We start from the raw sequence: 20,000 nt of genomic DNA on the forward strand, positions 1-20,000 counted from the left end.
TTTTAGGAGTCAGTTAGTCGGTCTATTAGAAAGGAATTTTCTATTTTTTATTTTATTTTCTATTTTTTCCTAGGACATATTGTGTGCTATCACCGGGTGCGTTGCATTACATTTCACTGCATATATGTATGGAAGTATGTATATGTATGTGACAAATAAAAATCTTGAATCTTGAATCTTGAATCTTGAGAATCACCGTCAGTTCACGTATTGGAGGTCGTTTCGATTCACCACCATTTCACTCAATGCCAGGGAGACCAAAATAAGCAAAAATAATCGTAAAAGTCTTTCCTTTGTCTTTTTGTGGTATGATGTGGTGGGGGTGGTAGCTCAGGAGGTAGAGCTGGTGGTCTAGTAATCTAAAGGTTGCTGGTTGGATCCCAGGCTCCTCCTGCTAGCATGCTGTAGTGTCCTTGAGCAAGACACTTAACCCCTTATTGCTCCTGATGGCTGCGTCCGTCGGTGTTTGAACAATTGTAAGTCGCTTTGGATAAAAGCGTCTGCTAAATGACTAAATGTAAATGTAAATGATGTAGTGGAGGAAAAAAACCCTCTAAATAACAATAGGGGAGAGAATAGGTGAACTGGAAAAATTGTGATGATTATATTAAATCGGAATGATTATGAAACTTGAAATGAAAATGTATTAAATATTCAAAGCATGCAAAATCTAGCTAAAATGTAGTAATAATAATAATAAACCTTGTAATGAACCCTAAGCTAAAGGAAAAAAATACTATTCCAACTCTGCTCAGTCGAAAGTCATTCATATATTTTAAGATCAATTTTAAGAGCTTATGTGATTATTAAAAAACCAAAATAAAAAAAAAAACATCTACAGATCTGGGAAAAAAACAAATATTCTTTGAGATGTGGACAAATGGGCCGGGAGAGGACGTGCGCCGTCCTACGACCGATGTTTCAACCGCACGTCAGGCGGCGCCACTTCAAATGCCTGGCGAGGGACCGAGGAGGAGGAGGAGGAGGAGGAGGAAGGTTTCCCCCTTTGCGGCGATTTAAGGATTTGAAAGGAATTTAAAACCCGCTGTCGTCCTTCTCCTCAATTAGTGGAAAAATGTCTGGAGGATCTCCCAGCGGTTCTCTGCTTGTAGCGCTGCTCGATAAACATCCCCTCGAAGGGAAAACTCCGGGAAAACTTCCTCCCACGCCGAGGGAGGAGGCTCCAGTCCCAACCACACCGGATCAATTTCAAAAGATGCTGATTCCAATCGCTCCGATCGACTCCCGACGATCCAAAAATGAAGCCTTCGGTGGAAAGAGAATCCCAAAGTTGAACTTGTTTGCTTGCTCAGGGATCCTGCGCTGGATCTCCCTCTTTTCCTTCACCCCCAATATCAACTGTGCTTCGTTCCCTCTGTTCTTAGCAGCTTTTTCTTTTATTTTGCCCAAAAACACAAAACCAAAATGAGCGAACAGACAATTGGCATGCACGCACACACACACACATACACACACATACTATACACACACACACACACACACACCACACACACACATACTATACACACACACACACACACACACACACACACATACATACTATACACACACACACACACACACACACACACACACACAAATACTATATACACGCACACACACACACACACATACACACACATACCACACAAACATACTATACACACACACACACACACACACATACTATATACACGCACACACACACACACACACACACATACTATACACACATACTATACACACACACACACATAAAATACACACGCACGCACGCACGCACACACACTATACACACGCACGCACGCACACATACACACACGCATGCATGCACACATACACACACACACACACACTTCTCTGCTCAGATTCCCTTTGCCCGACTCCGCCCGTTTCATGGGATAATCCGCCGTGATCCTGCAATTACAGGAAAATAGAATCGCACAATCCTCCCATCTCCCTCTCTCCTCCATCCATCCCATCATCCTCCACCCCCCCGATAAAAAACAAACAAACAAAAAAACCCCAAACATCAAATAATACCTGACGGCCCAGAGGTGACCCCCCCCCTTCTCATCAGCCTTGTCCTTCGCACGGCTGACACCCCCCCACTCACCTCCCCATCGCTGATCCAGTCCTACCTGCACACACACACACACACACACACACACACACACACACACACACACACACACACACACACACACACACACACATGCACGGATGCACACACACACACACACACACACACACACACACACACACACACACACACACACACACACACACACACACACACACACACACTCACGCACGCATGCATGCACGGATGCACACACACACACACACACACACACACACACACACACACACACACACTCATATATAGTATGCGAGTGGCGTGCTTGACAGATTTACATTTCATCAGCGACGGCAGTTTCAATAACAATCCAAGACGTTTCTGATTGAACCAAAGATCCCGTGGAGAAGGGAGGTGGGACTTGAGGTGTGAGCATCAGAGAGAGAGAGAGAGAGAGAGCAGAATCATGTCGACGAGGGGATCTGGGGACTTTGCTTTCATCTGGTTTGCAGATCCGATCCTTCTCAGGGCAGATTACAACATCATCCCCGTGCCAGGATCAAGGCTTATCGCCGCCGCCCCCGCCCCCACAGCCCCCCGCGGAGGCTCCATCAACGCACGCTCGCCCGGACAGGTGGATGGATCTCTGCAACGCGGCCGGGTTGGGCGTACCTCCGCGTCCCAATTACCTCCAGGCGCAGCTGGAGGTAATTGGGAGGTAATTCCTTTTGTCTCGTTTCCTTTGTCGCGAGGCGATTCCGGGCGTTTACCCCAGCGCCATCCCCGGAGCTCGGGCCGCCGCACGCGGGTGCGGGTCGCGCCCCACCCCTTTTGGAAAACGCGTTTTCCTTTCCCGCCCGCCCCTCAAAAAAACGAAAAATAAAAATGCATCTCCCGCCCACACGAGAACGCAAAGACGATTCCAAACGCCCACACGACGAAACTTGAGGTCAAGCGCCGCGGAGGAACATGGTGCATGTGTCGTGAGAATCATGATATTCCTACACAGTGCTGCACGAGCATCATTCCTAAAGCTAGAGAGACTTTTAAACTCCTAGTGGACACAGGGGCTGCCCAGTGAGCCACACAAGCGTAAATAATACGTAAAAAATATATTATTATGATAAAAATAAATAAATAAATAAAATGTATTTCTGTAATATAGTCCTTTTTTTTTGCACACTCAACGAATCCCTCTGGGGGGAATTAGTTCAAACAGATGATGCAGATGATCGATGGAGGAGGAGGTGGATTTTCTCCAGATTTCCTCCCAATTTCCTGATCCTCTCTTCTCCGCTGATTTCTCCGACAGACGTCGGGCTCGTTCTTCTCGACTTGGCGCCGCCATCGCTCGACTCGCAGGATTTCGTTTCCCTCGCTCGTCACAGAGCTTGTGCATATTTTCTTTTCCCTTCTTGTGATAACCCTGCTGCTTTTTTCTTTTTTCTTTTTTCTCGTAATGAAGTAACTGGATGGAGTTCGCTCGCGTGAGCGTGCGAAGACATTTTTGGGATTTCGTTTCGATTCGGTCGTGTGTTGCTAAGGGACAGTGGCCGACCTGCCGGGGGGCCGCCGGGCGGTGGATATTTGGTTATTGGTACAGAGGCTTCAGCTTCCGCACGGATCAGACTTCAAAAGTTTTATTGAGGCTGAAGGCCGGGAGCCTATCTGCCCTTCAGCTTTCACCTGCCTATTAGGGTGAGACATAGTAGCCCAATAGCTCCTGTGTGTGCGTTTGTGTGTGTGTGTATGTGTGTGTGTGTGTGTGTGTGTGTGTGTGTGTGTGTGTGTGTGTGTGTGTGTGTGTGTGCACTACACACACATACACACACACACACACACGCGCGTACGCGCACACACACACACGCGCGAGTGCGTGCGGGATGGCCGGCAGTCGCAGCCCTTATCGCTATACCACAAAGTGGAAAGATTAGATTACTCACTTCCCTAAGCCTCTAACTCGGTTACCATGGCAATAGCAGCGAGGCGGGGGCCGATGGAGGGATACAGGGACGGAGGAGGGAACAGTCACCGAACGGGTTTTTTTTTTTGGGAAACTTTTAACCCCTTTTTGAGGAGTGCGAGAGGTGTGAGGAGAGCCCTCATCTTACGGTTCTATTCTGTTTGAATCATTTCCATTCTGTTTTTCTTCCACTCTGCTTATTCTGTTTCATTGCTTTTTATTATTTTCTTTTTCCTTCCTTTTTATCCTCGTCCAATTATATTTTGTGATCCCATTACCTATTGCATTCAACTGGATTCCGTTTTTCATGTTCTATTCCATTCTGCATTTTTTTTGCTGTGATATTTTGTTGTATTTAATCGAACTTTTTAATTGTATTATTTGATATTATTATTTTACATTATTGTGTTCTATACTTAATCGTGTTTATTTATGTTCTATTTTATTTATCTTCTCTTCTTTTCTATTCCGTTCAATTTGATTATGTTAATTTCCATTCCGTTCTAATACATTATATTCTATTGTATTAAATTCAGTTGAATTCGATTCTGTTCTGTTCTCTGTCACATTTTCCCGCTAACTCCAGGCATTTCCAGGCACACGTTCAAAGCATTTCTCTGCGACAGACAAACACCGACGTGGTTTTTGAATCCACGGTGGCGCAGCATCACACGAGCTCCCCACGCGTCAAGTCGACTTTCCTGAACCGCTCCAACATCAGACTCGACGTCGTCCTCTGACGCGTCCTCCGCCCTCAGCCAGAAAGGCCCATTTTTTCGTCCGCCAAAGCCTCGCCGTCGGCGGCTCGCGCTCCGCGGCGGTGTTTCAGGAGTCAGAACTCCCCCGGTGAAGCGCTTCACCCAAAGTTCATCCCGGCCCCGCCGCCGCGCAATTGCGCCCGTCGGAACGACGGGAGATCGATGGAAGCTGAATTCATAATTGCTCGGTCGTGGAGTCGCCCACTTAATTCAAATTAATGAAGCACCTGAGAATCCATTGTGCAATGGCTTGAGAGCGCTCATTTAATTCATTAGCTCAATCACACTATGGTATTTCAATGGAGCTAAGGTCAGTGTTTATCCCGTTAGCCGACCCTCACCTGCAGAAGTTAATATCCAACACCGACCGGAGTGCACGGCCCAGATTGCTTATCTCACGTGATGCGGAACATTACACACATCTACACACAATACACCAGCACGGTAAACGCTAGTATTTACCCATACGCCTGAAAACAATAAAGTATTTCATTTTTTTTTTTTTTTTTTACCAAGTTCTTAAGAGTGTGAAAAACAAAGGGAGAAAGAGAGAGGGAGAGAGAGCGAGAGAGAGAATAATATAAATCCGATAAGTGAGTCGCAGGCAGATGAAGGCACAGGAGCGGGGTGAGAGAGAGACATAGCATCCTATCAATACTGATAATTAGGCTGTAGACCACGGCGCTGCTCTCCCTCTCTCCCTCTCCGCTGCTGGGATCTGTTAAAGGGCAGCCCGCGTAATGAAGTCGTTTTTTACCACTCAAACCAAGTGTGGAAGACCCTAATAAGTTACGGGACAGCGACCATGACAAAGCACCTCATTTGGATGAGAGTTAGACCACCTTAACTGCCGCGAAATTAGGTCGCTCCCAAGTTCAGGGGCCACGTTTGGAAGGGAATTTAAATTACTTTCGGGGGCTGATGAGCTGTTTTCTCGCCGTGTCGCTTGGTGTGTTGTGCATCGCCGCCCCGCTCCCAAAATTTTCGGACGCGAAGGCGTCTGGATACGGGAGAGAGGCGCGGCCCTGAAGGCACCTTTATTTACGTTCCTACCTATTGATTTATCACAATGGTGATGTGTTTCAAAAGGTTTAAATAAAAAACACAGCACACACGCAATGAAATGAGTTTTGTAAACGTTGTGGATTTCTCATGGGCAGGACCCTCGCAGCCCACTAGGGGGCGAGGCCCACAGGTTGAAAACCACTGGTTTACTGTATTGTATAAGTTGGGTCTGACGCAAATCTACTTTGAATGGGTTTTGTACTGAAATGATGCATTCCCCATTCGACTGATAACACTCTTACATCCTTAATAAAGCTTCGCGCCTTAATAACTAAGATCCCATAAAACAATAACGAATAAATAACATCACCCATCTTTTTTATTATTGTCGTATTTTTCATTCTATTCACGCATTTTTTGAGAAGTGTATTGCTCACTGGGACTTAGACTTAAGACTTGAGCCAATGTGGTCCAAGGTTTCTCTCTTTACAGTATTCCTTCCATGTTTCTTTGGGTAAAATTCAATTTCTCCAGCGGACAATTGGATTAGAACAAACGTCTAATTCTGACGGAGAGGGGGCCATGCGACTTAAGTGATGCCCCTAAGGCCACTTCGTCCACAATTGACTTGTATTTGTGCTCTGCACAGTCAAAAAAAACAACAAAAAAAAAACAAAAAACAGCAAACAGCAACACGCGTTCCGTGACGCCACACATCGCAGGCGTGGAAATATGGTTTCTTTGCACTCGGGCGGAAATAGGCGTAGACGCACACACACACACACACACACACACACACACACACACACAGACACACACACACACACACACACACACACACACACACACACACACACACACACACACACACACACACACACACACACACACACACACACACACACTCAGCCCCGTCGACAGTGTAAGTTGGTTTTGCTTTGCCGAACCCTAAAGTATGTGCACAGATTTATTATTGACCATTAAAAGACGCTTGATTTTTACTGGAAGGGCTCTCCGCCGCCATCCCCTCAACAGTGCATCACCCACCTTTTTACTGCCGCTATCTTTAACCTTCTCCTGCACTCATAAAACGCCAGAAGCTCTCCTCTCCTTCATCTGTTTCCTCCACTTCCCTTGAGTTTGCCCTATCTCTTCATCGGTTTCTACCTCTAATGTGATCCTATCTTCTAACAGTTTCTACCTTTGTCCTTGCCTCTTCTCCCTCCGTCTTCCCTCGTTTCATCCACTTCCCAAACTGCTCCAAAACCCTAAATAGCTCCCCTCGTCTTGAGTGATTGATTCGGTAAATGTATTTGACACTGGTGTATTTCGGAACCGGAGAGCCCTCAATCTTCTGGTTTCCACCGAACCACCTGCGGTTTTGGAAACCTCAGTGGGTTCAAAGGTGGGCTTGAATAATCACCATATTGTTGACGGAGGTTTGCAGCCTCAAGTTAACATTCATATCAATACTGAGCTGCCCTATTCCATTTCTGCACTCATCCATACAATTTTACATTGCACTATGTTCATTCTCTCCTCTGCATATACATAAAGCTCTATTACAGAAACGCTACAGAAAATGTCCGGCAGGCAAGTCATACTTTCTTCATAGTCGTTGATTTAACTTCAATATCTGAATATCACTTAATCATGAAATAACTATGACCAGACCCCGAAACAGGGACCATCAGTCGGGCTTCCTGTGCTTATCAACTTTGGCCTTTTTCCACAGGAGTAACCTGGTTCTGAACAGGCTTCCCTTGGATAGTTCCTATTCCAAAAAAGCCCCCACTAGCAAGATGGTGCTTTTCAGGGGAATGGGAACCGTCTGGGCACAGTTGGTAGTCTTGAAAAACACTGATTGGTAATTCACAAATACCGGTAAACGGCTGATTTAACACATGCTGCACGCGCATAGTACCTGTTTCCGTTTGCTTCTTAGTTTCGCTAAATAAAATGGAAATCTGGAATCAAAAATACAGCGACGCATGCGACCGGTGGGGGCCAAACTGACATATCAAACCAGTCGCACGGTTCGTTTCACCTCCTCCAGATCTCCACGTGTCCTAGCAACCAATAACTCTTTTAGGACTGCTGAGGCCCCTGTTTCAGAAGGTTCCGGTCTGAAAGGCTTCCTCATTTAGTTTGTGTCCCTTGGTGGAAAGGCAGCTGAAGTTTGAATTTGACCACAAACCCATATAATTGTAAGAACATAGTGTGCACCTCAGTCCACGGAAATGAAGGGTGTCAGTAATACTTAAAACATCCATCCATGAACTTTCTTAACACTGTCCAGGTGTTCCGGAGCTGGACCATGAACCCCTACAGGTGTAAGGCATCTAGACACTCTAACCCCTATAGGTGTAAGGCAGGTAGACACCAAGATTGGTACCATACCTTCAAGATGCCTTCCTGCCTTACACCTATAGAGGTTTGGGTTAGGGTTAACACTAACCAGCCCTAAACCTAACCCTTACCCTAACTTTTGATTACCCTAAGGTAATCAAAAGTTCTCCAATGAGGTCAAAGTGCATCTCTAGGGGTGGCAGGAAACCAGCGAGCGCAGCGGAAGTCCACCCAACTCTGAGCAGAATACCTTCAACACGAGTCCTTGTGTTTGTGCATCATAGAATGCATACGAAAATGGATGTTTCATTTTGTTACACCATCCCTCCGGCTTATCACCATCCACTCCCCCCCACCCCCCCCCCCCCCCACACACACACACATCTCTCTCTTTATCACTCTGTCCTCCATTATCGCTCGCCTTCTGTTTCCTCCCTTATCTGTTTTTCTGCTGTCCTCCGGCCATGTCTCCCCCTCCCGCCCTCTCTCTCTGGTTGACCTAGCGACCCGTTTCATTTCCGTTCATCCATCCATCCGCACGCTGTCTGTTTTTGCGTCAGTAATCGCTCCTCCGAATCTCTCTCCCTACAAGCTGTTGGGGGTACGCTCGGCGATGAAACTGCATCAGTAAACGTACAAACACCCACAGTGGCATACAGAAGTTCATACGTGACCAAGTGCAAGGATATACTCCCAGGGACTAACCCTATTCCTAACCCTAAATCCTAACCCCCAACCCTAACCCTATTCCTAACCCTAATCTCAGGGACTAACCCTATTCCTAGCCCTAACTCCTAACCCCGAACCCTAACCCTAAACCATATTCCTAAACCTAACCCTAACCCTACTCCCAAGGACGAACCATATTGCTAACCATAAATCCTAACCCCTAACAGCTAACCCCTAACTCTAAACGCTATTCCTAACCCTAAACCCTAACCCTACTCCCCTATTAACTCTAACCCTACTCCCATGGACTAACCCTATTCCTAACCATAACCCCTAACCCATAAACCCTTACCCTTGAAGCTGCGGAATACGTCTGGCCACCCTCCGATTCAGACAGATTTCCACCCGACCTTGCCAGGGTGGGGCCAATCACAACTGTTATCTAATATGGGGCGGGTTTGATGCAGAGGAGAGCCGCTGATTGGTTGTTTCCTAAACAGCCAAGACGCCTGCCCCTGATGAATCCACTATGTGGTATGTTTTCTCTAAAGGAAGAACAAACAACTGCACTTAAAGCTTTTGTTGATAAGAAAGATGTGTTAGCCGTACTTCTGACAGGATTTGGTAAAAGTTTGATATACCAACTGGCTCAGTGCTATGTCACTGCTCTGACTGGTTGTAGGTCTATCCACTGCTCTGATTGGTTGTCGGTCTATCCAATGCTCTGACTGGTTGTAGGTCTACCCAATGCTCTAATTGGTTGTAGGTCTACCCAATGCTCTAATTGGTTGTAGGTCTACCCAATGCTCTAATTGGTTGTAGGTCTACCCAATGCTCTAATTGGTTGCAGGTCTATTCAATGCTCTGGCTAGTTGTACGTCTATCCAGGGCTGTGACTGGTTGTAGGTCTATCCAATGACCTGATTGGTTGTAGGTCTTTCCAAGGATCTGATTAGTTGTAGGTCTATCCGGTGCTCTGACTGGTTGTAGGTCCATCCAATGCTCTGATTGGTTGTATCAAACTGCGTGGAGAGATCTAAAAACAACATGTAAAGGGTTTGTTTTTATAGTTTTCGACGGAAGGCTTGAGGGGTAGGAAGCACACGTTTCATCCAAAATGTCTACGTTTATCTCAATTTTACAACCTACGACTACAACTTACTTAGTTTTTCATTTTAAAAAGACACTAGAAAGGAAAATGAAATGAAATAACATGACTTCCGGACAATGTCTGAGTTTAGGCAGATTAGGTCTTATTTTCAGTGACGCCTTGAAATGATTTAGCAAGTCTCTACAGTGAGATACACCTAGACTTTTCGGTCACAACATATCTTTTTTTTTTTGCACTTCACCCCAGGGGGCTTCCGTGGGTTTGGACACGCAGGGGCGTGGTCAGACTGAGACACGTCGAGCATCAAAACATTCCCCTCGGATCGATAACTTTTTATCGGATGAACGGGTGAAGGGGCGGCTGCTCTGTCCCACTTTTATGTCACAAAATCAGCCCATGACAATGAGCGGAATCTTTGGGAATCGGAAACGGTGCAGCGAGGGCCAAAAATACACTCGACGCCCAAACAGTCGCAGCAGCGTGGCGCTCTGCAGCCGGAGCCCTGTTACACTCACAAGATCCACCACTTTCCTCATGAATAGACGGCTTCACTTAAGCAACGCTGAGGGTGGAACCTGCGTGCATGGATGGTCGGTAAAATAGAATTCACGATTGTTGGTATTTCTCATGCTCTCATGCTATGCTCTTGGGTGAAGTATTCTGTATTGAAAATACAAACATCACACATACACACACACACACAAACAAACAAACGAACAAACAAAAAAAAAAAACCATTGGTGTAGAAAACAGTGTTTTAAATAGTAATTTATGCTGAAGAAGATGGATCGGAGGGCATTTTCATGAAGCGTTTTCATTGCACATAATGGAGGTCGCTACGGCTACTTTCATGTCCATGAATGTAACAGTCGGGTTACGGAGATTTGGAACATGAATGCAAACTGCGTTTAAGTTCTGAAATGAGCGGCAATTCCCAGACTGTACTGGCAAACACATGTCAAAGGTCCCCGCTGCAACGCCAGGCGGAAATATGCAAAAAAGTATTTTCATGTTTTTTCCCGACAAAGAAAAATAAATAGCTTGAATAAAATCATTCTGAAGGGGTCAAACTAGGTTTTAGCGACAAAGAAGAATAAATTACCCGTACAAAAGAATCTCAGTTGGACAGTCGGTTACCGCTGAAGAACTCGAAATTGCGAGTTAAAAAGGCTAAAAACTCAAAGACGCCTTGAAGTCGGAGGCCTTGATATTTTCGGTTTCCCCGGCTCTCCTTTCCAGCCTGGCTCGCAGGAACGGTGCACACAATAATTAATAATTAATAACAAACCTTAGTCATTGCCACAAAAAGGGGCGGTATTATGGGATAGGTTTGTTCGTTTCTAAACTTTTGCCCCGTTGGAATGGGTGCAGGCAGGGGTGAAAAGCTGCAGCGGGGCGGTGCGCTTCACAAGAGCGCAGCACCGAGCCAGGTCGAGCCAAGGACAGTTATAAGTGACGGAAAGCAACGTTTTAATAAGGCCTGCGCCAATCTATCCTTTCACCATCTGGCTCACAGTGCTGCGGGAGCCGACGCTGTTTTTATGTTTTTATTTTTCCGTGACAGCCCCAGTCATGATCAGCTGAAACATTAATGATCCCCGAGCGGGAAAGTTGCGTTAAAGTTTTCTTTCATCTAATTCTGTAAAAACGCTGGCACGCACACACACACGCGTGCGCGCACGCACACACACACACACACACACACACACACACACACACACACACACACACACACACACACACACACACACACACACAGACACACACACACACACACACACACACACACACACACACACTACCCAGCATGCAACAAAAATCACTGGCACTCGAACAAAAGTCTCAGACCTTTACGGGCATGCGGTAAAAGAAAGGCAGTAAGTGAAATTTCAAAACAACTCTTCCATTCCCACTGGAAAATCCATTTCAAACAAGGCCAACTAGGGTGTTTCCACTTTTTATTGCAGCTTTGCACACCTGCTATTATTTACTTATGGAATTGTTTTTTGTCTTCACGTAATTTTATGTGAGTCTTTCATGGGTGTATGTTATGATGTGTTTGCGAGCTCCTACCCGAGGACAATTTTCCAGCGTCGTGTGAGAGACAATAAAAACCTCTGGGATCTTTTCAATCTTTGAATCATTCCAATCTTTCATCGCCGACACTTCCTCGCAAATGGCAAAAACACTCCCCCGCCCCCTCCAACATCTCCCACCTGTTCCTCTGGTTCTAATTACGCTTCCAAATGGATTTGTTTCCTTTTTCATCATTTGCAGTGATATCCCCGAAAACGCCGCGCATTCCCTTCAGCGCAACGTGTTGATGAGCGGTATCTGGGAGAGAGGGGGTGATCGGGCCACTGAATAAAAAAGATAATAGGCAGAGCTGTCAGAGGAGGAGAACACAACCGCACAATAGAACTGGGCAATATGTCTATTAGAAGATATGCCTGTATTGGATTTACCATAATGTCAGGGTCTTGGGGAGGTATGATATTTTATTGTTTTTTCTCTGAGTGACAACCAAGGATTGCATGTTGCAGCAGAATCCATGAATGACTGACAAAGGGGGAAAAAGCATCCGCTGGGAAATGGCTGTTTTGAAGGATGCATTTATAGATTCATCAAAAATATCATCACGTACACTGTGAAAAGTAAAACAAAATAAGTAAAAAAAAAAACCATAATAATAATAATGAATATATATAATAAGAATACAAATAATAATGAATGAATAAATTAAAAATATTTATTAGAAGTAATCATTTCATATTAACTTAAAACAACTTAAAATAACTTCAAACTATTTATTGTCAATTATTACTCCAAATTTTAAGTTAGTTCAGTCACTTTTGACACTGCACTTTCATATCTTAATGATGCCAATGAATACCAGCGTGTGATATTTTGGCCCATTTAGTAGCCCGGCCCCAGCAGGCAGCAGAGCGTGCAGGGGAGGATGAGTACAGTGAGGGGAGGAGAGGGGGTGGGGAGGAGAGGAGGAGGAAAGTAATCTCACCATCGTCTCCCGATCCCGAGCCGGCATCTGTGAAGGAGGAGAGAAACAATTATTAGGCAGAGGCTCACGTAATTCACAGGGAGGCTCGTTGCTCCTGCATATATCACATTCTGAGGGTGTGTGTCTGAGAGAGAGCGAGAGAGAGGGAGAGAGAGAGAGAGAGAGCAGGAGACTACTGTCTATGTCGCTGAACATGTGTGTGTGATATTCACTCCCTATGTAAATATATCAATAAACAGTATGAGCATCAGTCAGTGCGTTTGCACGCACTGCATGTTTGTACCCCGATTAAGCTCCATTTTCGGGTTGAGGTCTTAATGCATTACAGGTGTTTGAATGGGATTGGAATAATGCGGTGAGTGAAAAACCCGAATTCACACGGCGAGTGGCATAGTCGCGTGATTGACAAGGAGCACTCGCTCCACTGTCCATTGGGAAAAACCTCCGTCCAACATCCTGCCCGACACTTTCTGGAAAACGTCCCCTTTGGGCTCCTGTGCCCGGCCGAATACCTCACTATATTTATCTCCCTCATCAAACTCAACATTAAAACCGCTCTCACTTTCCTGACAAAAGAGGCGTGCGCGTTTGCCGGCGGTTGCCACGGTGACCGTTGCTTGCAGCCGTTTCGGGGGGGGGGGGGGGTCAAACATCTGCGGCCGTGCAGCGCATGGGCATCGGCCGATCACAGCCGGGTTACACTGTGTACATTTGTGCCTCCGTGTGAGATTACACAGCAAGAGTGTGTGTGTGTGTGTGTGTGTGTGTGTGTGTGTGTGTGTGTGTGTGTGTGTGTGTGTGTGTGTGTGTGTGTTGTGTGTGTGTGTGTGTGTGTGTGTGTGTGTGTGTGTGTGTGTGTGTGTGTGTGTGTGTGTGTGTGTGTGTGTGTGTGCGTGTGTGTGCGTGTGTGCGTGTTTCCGTGTGTGTGGGTGTGCATTTAGGATCCAAACATGTGTGGAAGTATGTGTACTTTCTCTGGAAAAGCGAGATCCAAAACAGAGTGTGTGGTGCGGGAGGATCATCAAATAGAGGGAGGTTGCCTTGAATGCCGCTGCCTCGGGGCGAATCCCAAAAGCGTGCGCTCCGAACCGCCGGGGAAACACAGGGAGAAGGGAGCGGTCCAAACGCAGACTTACAGGGGGGTGAAGATCCCGCCTCCCTCTTGATGGCCGCTCATCAAGCGCCTCCAAGTTATTGTTGTGGCGATTTGAGCTAAGTTCAGTGAAGAATTACGGCAACTATCTGCTTTATCAGCAGTGGATTATTTAATTGGAGGCGGTCAAGCTTCTGGTCGTGATCATAGAAATGAATAAAACACAGAGAAAATAATTCTCTCATTTGAAAAAATAAATAAATAATAAAAATACTGGCTGAGCTTTGAGGAGTGGACAGAGGTCAATGAAAATGAGTAAAAACATTTGCAAAATGTTTTGGTGGAAAGGAAATGAAATCCTTGCTTGAGATCTACTTAAAAATAAAAAATAAATCAAAAATCCTGTATTTTTATTTTTTAATGTAATTTTTTAATAAATGCAGCGTCGAGCCTCTGAGCGGCTGACGCTGAGGTTTTTTGAGGAGAGGACAGACGGACGTGGGCAGAGGAGGAAAAAGAGGAGGAGGGCACGGAGATAAAGAGGGAGGGTTATATTCCGGGGTGACAATGAAAACACATTTTCATTGCGCGTTTTGCCTAAGAGGTCAGTTGAATCCGGAGACACCTTATCCACAAAATGGCCTCTTTTATGCCATTGATTTTGGCGAGGAGAGGAGATAAGAGGGAAGTTTAGGGGAGGCGCAGAGGAGGAGGGCGACTCTGAAACACCGGAGGGCGAAAGGGGAGGGAGAAAGAGGAAGAAACCCATCTTTACTGTGAGTTTTCACACTTGATGCTCTGAGGCGTGACACACACACACACACACACACACACACACACACACACACACACACACACACGCATGTAGAGTATATGGTGTGCACACAACTCTTTCTCTTACGGGATTCACAGAGTTTACGACTAATGTCCGTCTCAAACATCAGACGGTAAGACCGGACCACGTATTTTAAATAAGAAATTCACTGAAGTAGGCTTGAAATAATTATTTCCATTTGGAACTCACTCCATGCTCTAGGACATCATAAAAATAGCTCAAATTCTCATTGAAACAGTTTCCTGATATGCAACTTGGAGTATTCTGCACCAGTGGTGTCCTATTTGAGGGTTCGGTAAGAGAGGTTCTTATTAATTTTAGCCTCAGTTTGTTTTGCTGATGGGACTGAATGGGAATTGTGACTCATACGATCAGTCGTGCTGGATCAAAATAACAGTAAAAACCGAGCGACCTCATCAGCACCCAAAATAAAATAAACCTTTCTTCGCCACGTATCGGCATCACTTTCAGAGTAAAACTTGTTCTGCCGGAGCTGCAACTCTGTCTGGAACTGATGAGTAAGTGGACTTGTAACGGGCTTGCAATTATGATCTTGCAACGCAAAACCTCATTTCCATTCTTCAGTGTTGGTCATTTGAATTTCACATTTTTTCACACTCTGATGGAAACACAAAACACCATCCACCAACCAGGGGTTTCACGACTACTGATTTTTACTAGTTGCCACGTTTTTCAAAATAGCAGTCGACTGCTTGGGAGTTCTTGGCATTCTAGGCATATTTTGTCAATTAAATTAGGAGAAAATAGCTGAATTAAGACATGAATGTGAATACATATTTTCATAAACTATTTTACTAATACAAAAATGATTGTAAATATGGTGACATTGGCAAAAAATATGTTGTGCGCAACTCGTTGACAGCTACCAACAGTGCACACTGGTGGTCATAGTTGTCGACAAGTCGACTTTGCCACTCGTTGGTGAAAGCCCCACCACCAACACATGCAAAGTTCCAGGCTGGAGCAGTCTTTGCAAGAAGGTTTTCGAAATTAGACTTGAGAGTGAAGGGACTGGGAGGAGGAGGAGGAGGAGGAGGGGGATGAGATGGGTTCAGTGATGCTGGCAGATCCTCCGCCCGGTCTGGGCAGCTGGGTGTATCAAATCACTCCTGCTCCTCGTAAAAAAAAGTGATGCCGGTGTTTAAATGTGCTACCTTGCTGCCGCGCGCGGCCATGTTTGTTCATGCCCGAGCTGCTACCGGAACCCAGATGAGTGGTCTCTGACACAGACCGCTGGCTCGCTGGTAATGACTTCATTTTGTGAACCATGGCCGGCTAAGAGCTGTCACATACATGCACTCATACTCCTACTCCATTAGATATGAAGATGTACCGACATATGCACACAAAAATTCGGTGGAAACCGAATAGGGGTACGACACTAAGCTCCCGTTTTTCACAAACAAAACTTTTTTGTAGGATTTTAGGGCATAACTTTCTGAGGTTAAGAATTACCTGGACGCCACAACACAGATGTAAAACAGATCCATCGCACCGTAGAAACGTTTCATTAAAGCACCGTTGGGAGGTGCATTCCAACCACAGCAGGGAGCGAACTGTCTCCTCCTTAATGGTAATCCAGCGGCAGCCACAGCGGTCGGTGGATTTCATGATTCAGCACCTACTTTCTCTCTGCCGCCGGCTGAATTGCTTTGGGGGTAACGGATTATCTGCTTTTTAGACTAAACAGAAGAGAAGAAAAAAAAAAGCCCTTTGGCCGGAGTTAACTTTTCTTTTCTGGTTTTCTCCATGGGGTACTTTGCAGGGGTTATTTGGTTATTAGCATTGGCAAAAAACTAAACTAAAATAAAACTTTTTGCTTGAAATTGATATACTGTATGTTGAGGCTACATTAACCAAGAGTTGATCAAATGTAAAGTAGTATAAATACCAATGACTGTAAAGGATCGACAGAGGCATCTTTCCATAACAATTTAGAGTGAATCAGCCTATGACTGAAGTTAGTGGGTTCCAAGGAGTCCTGGCAGTAGTTTCCACAACCAAACCCACTTTTAACATGATAAATATCAGATATGAACGCAGAGCCTAATAGCTCACTAACACAAGGAGCAAGCGAAGTAACAGCCCCGAATACTGTGATTGTTTAATTGTACTTGTTGCCATCTCGAATGATGATCACGGCAAAATCGGCCTTACAAGGGAGCCAGACTTCCTCGTGCCTTGGAATGCCTCCCTCTATAGACTCTTTCCTGTCAAGTACACAAGAGTTTTGTTGATAGCTCCCCCCTTTCTTAGCTTCCCACCCCCAAAGGATGTTACATTTACGTTGAACTTAAAGTTTGCCAAGTTGAATTAATCCTTCTGTATCGCCTTTTCACCTTCACGCTGGGTGAAGTCAACGGGCTGCCATGCGTCTTGCAAGGTCCTTCAGCCCGACATGCAAGGTCCTGTTGAACTAAGCCACCGTGCATCAGGCCGTCAATGCTGCCGATACCGTGCTGCACCGGTGTCACCAAGACAAATCATTGGTAGGCCCACACCATCGAGTTTGCCGACGCCGCAGAGTGAGATCCTCCTCGTCAGCCTGACATATGGCGCGTCTCATCTGCGACCGATTCCCAGAGTTTTCAGGCCGGCCCAACAAACTGTGATTAAACGTGTCATCAATATTGAAGCAGCAGTGTCAATTAGACAGTCTGCACGTTACACCCTTGATGGTTCCCTCTAGGTTGTGATGCTCAGTGGTTTGTGCCTATTCCAGTTGTTTTCCTTCCCCCACTTTGTGAACTGAGTTGGAAAATGCTATGTTAGCGCTTGCCTTGGCTTGACACTTTCCTTGGGGGGAGAAGCCTCCTGTTGGTTTGTTCTGCTTGGCTAAGCTGATGGATAAGTGCGCTACACTGTGCTGGGGCAGCACTGGCTGTAATAGAAAAATGCTGCCATCCTTTGCTAATCAGCTAGCGGTGACTTTTTACAGCTTAGAGCTTTGCCTGTTATCCGGTTCTAGGTCAAACACACTCATAGGTTGTGATGGACCCTGAAGTGTACATTTTCTGTATTTTCAATTTTGTATTGTTAATCACTGGTTTTGCAGACTGATGATTCTACTGAACTTGTTCATTGATTCTGAGGTGAGCTTTGGCCTCCCTGACCTTGTTCGATCCTTATGAATGTCAGTTCTATGTCAGGAGGCTCTGCCCCTTAGGGGCTACACTCATTTTTGTATACATCCAATGCCGTGGAGCGAAACTACTGATATTCATCACATGCCCTCGCTTCAGCCAATCAGGATGGCGCAGCATAGCCTATATAAACGTTGATTAAAGTCCAAGTTCAAGACCACTGTTGTCTCATAACTTTTATCAGCGTCTTGAAAATGGCTCTTCTAGAACCTTCTTCTCTTGCTAGAACCACCTGTTTTTGGCACGGGGCTGACGGTAGCGGGCAATGCCCACAACAGATGCTTCATCTGTCTTGGAGTGGAGCACGCCGCTGCCAGCCTGCGTGGAGCCACCAGCCTGCGAGGCCTGTCATGCCGTCTCAGGTGCCGAGCGGGTCTGTCGGACCGAAATTGTTTACGGACCTCGTACCGACGGGCCAGGCCACCATAGAGAGGATGTCAAGCGATACTACTGGAGGTCCTGGGCTTCACCCTGTGAGGCCCGCCCCCTGGTGTACTCCAACAACTCGTTGACCAGGAACATCGCGGGATTCGAAGCACACAGGACAGGCATCCCAAGCCTAGAGGAACCACTGGTGCACTGCTTCGTTCCAACCTCAGTGGAATCCTAGGCATCCAAGCAACCACTGTTTCCGTCGGCGAAGGACAAATTTACTGCCATGCTGGCCGATAAGATATATGTCTTGTCGACCCAAGCAGCCGGGGCGACGTCCAATGTGGCGATGCTGGCGGCCGTTCTCCGGCATGTCACCTGCCACATGTCCAACAGGGTATCATTGACGGCTTCCCAGGTAGAGAAAGTCTCGAGGGCTTCCATGGCCATCTTGTTCTCTAGCATCTCTAGCTGAATCCGAGAAGACAGCATTACTCAACGCACCCATCATGGAGACGGGTCTCTTCAGTGGCAAAAATGGGCACTGACAGGAAAGAGAACGCCCCAGCACCTGGTCCACAGTAGCCGCCAGAGGACCTTCTCCGCGCCCGGGTCCTGCACCAGCGAGGCGGTCACGGAAGTGGCACACCGGGGAGTTCCGTGAAGCACCACCGATGTGCAGATCAGGTCGGACAAGGGGGCTACGCTGATCAACCACCAAGGGGTTGTAAGGTCACCAGCATTCCATTACGCGGCCGGGAGGCTGTGAAAAATGGCACTGTTGTGGCTTCGCTCTCTGTCGGCGAGCCACATCCCAGGCCAACTTAACGTAGGGGTGGATCTCATGTCACTGGGAGGAATTGTTTGACGGTTGTTTCCACCACAGACATTTGCAATGTTATTGGTATTTGTCTGGTGTTTGAGTGAATTTTGGCATGTTCTGCTCCTTTACATTCAAGAAAGACAAACTTGTGGCTATTCTACCTCTTATAGTTATCGCGGAAAATCACCTGTTATCATAAATGGATGCCAAAAGTGAAATTTCGTTTAAAAATTGCATTTTTTAATGCAATCAACTTACAACTATCTGCTTATATATATGTACACATACCATATAATGAAATATTAAACACTTCGAGACAAACTTCTATAGTTTAAAGTATAAATAGTCATGAAAATCATGGTTTCAAATAGGCATACGCCTTTGACTGGCACGCTACTCGGAACACAAAATAACCAATTACAGAACCAGACCCTTATTTAACAAGGAAGTTCTAACGTAAAACCTCAAAGTTGGAAAAAGCATTAACCGCCGCTTTCTGTGTAGGACAATATTGCCCCCATAGTCTGGGATGAGTGTTTTCTGCATCTGGTACTTTGTGAGATGGTTTTCCCATGAGTTGTCGTGTCCTGTCGGCGTCTCAGTGGCGTCGCTTGGCATAAAATTAGCAGCTCGGCAGGCTTCCTGTCTACTGTCTGGAGTGATGGCGGACCTCGCCACCCGCCCCGGCGGCCTCCACTGTGTCCGACAGGACCGATGGGAGAGCGGCACACACTGTTTCATGCTCTGGCCACCGATATT

General features: G+C 46.1%; 1 protein-coding gene across 1 annotated transcript in view; it reads right to left on the reverse strand.

Annotated features, from left to right (window-relative positions):
* Positions 1 to 20,000, reverse strand: part of tmeff2a (transmembrane protein with EGF-like and two follistatin-like domains 2a) — a gene marked incomplete at both ends in the record, with an annotated part of 107,524 nt that overhangs the window by 36,067 nt on the left and 51,457 nt on the right. The window contains one exon of the mRNA XM_080018910.1: positions 12,955 to 12,981. Within this exon, the coding sequence (XP_079875036.1) occupies positions 12,955 to 12,981 (27 nt within the window). The remainder of the gene's footprint in view (positions 1 to 12,954; positions 12,982 to 20,000) is intronic.

Source organism: Zeus faber (genome assembly GCF_960531495.2).
Source record: "Zeus faber genome assembly, chromosome: 18".
In the NCBI taxonomy this organism is placed as follows: domain Eukaryota; kingdom Metazoa; phylum Chordata; class Actinopteri; order Zeiformes; family Zeidae; genus Zeus; species Zeus faber.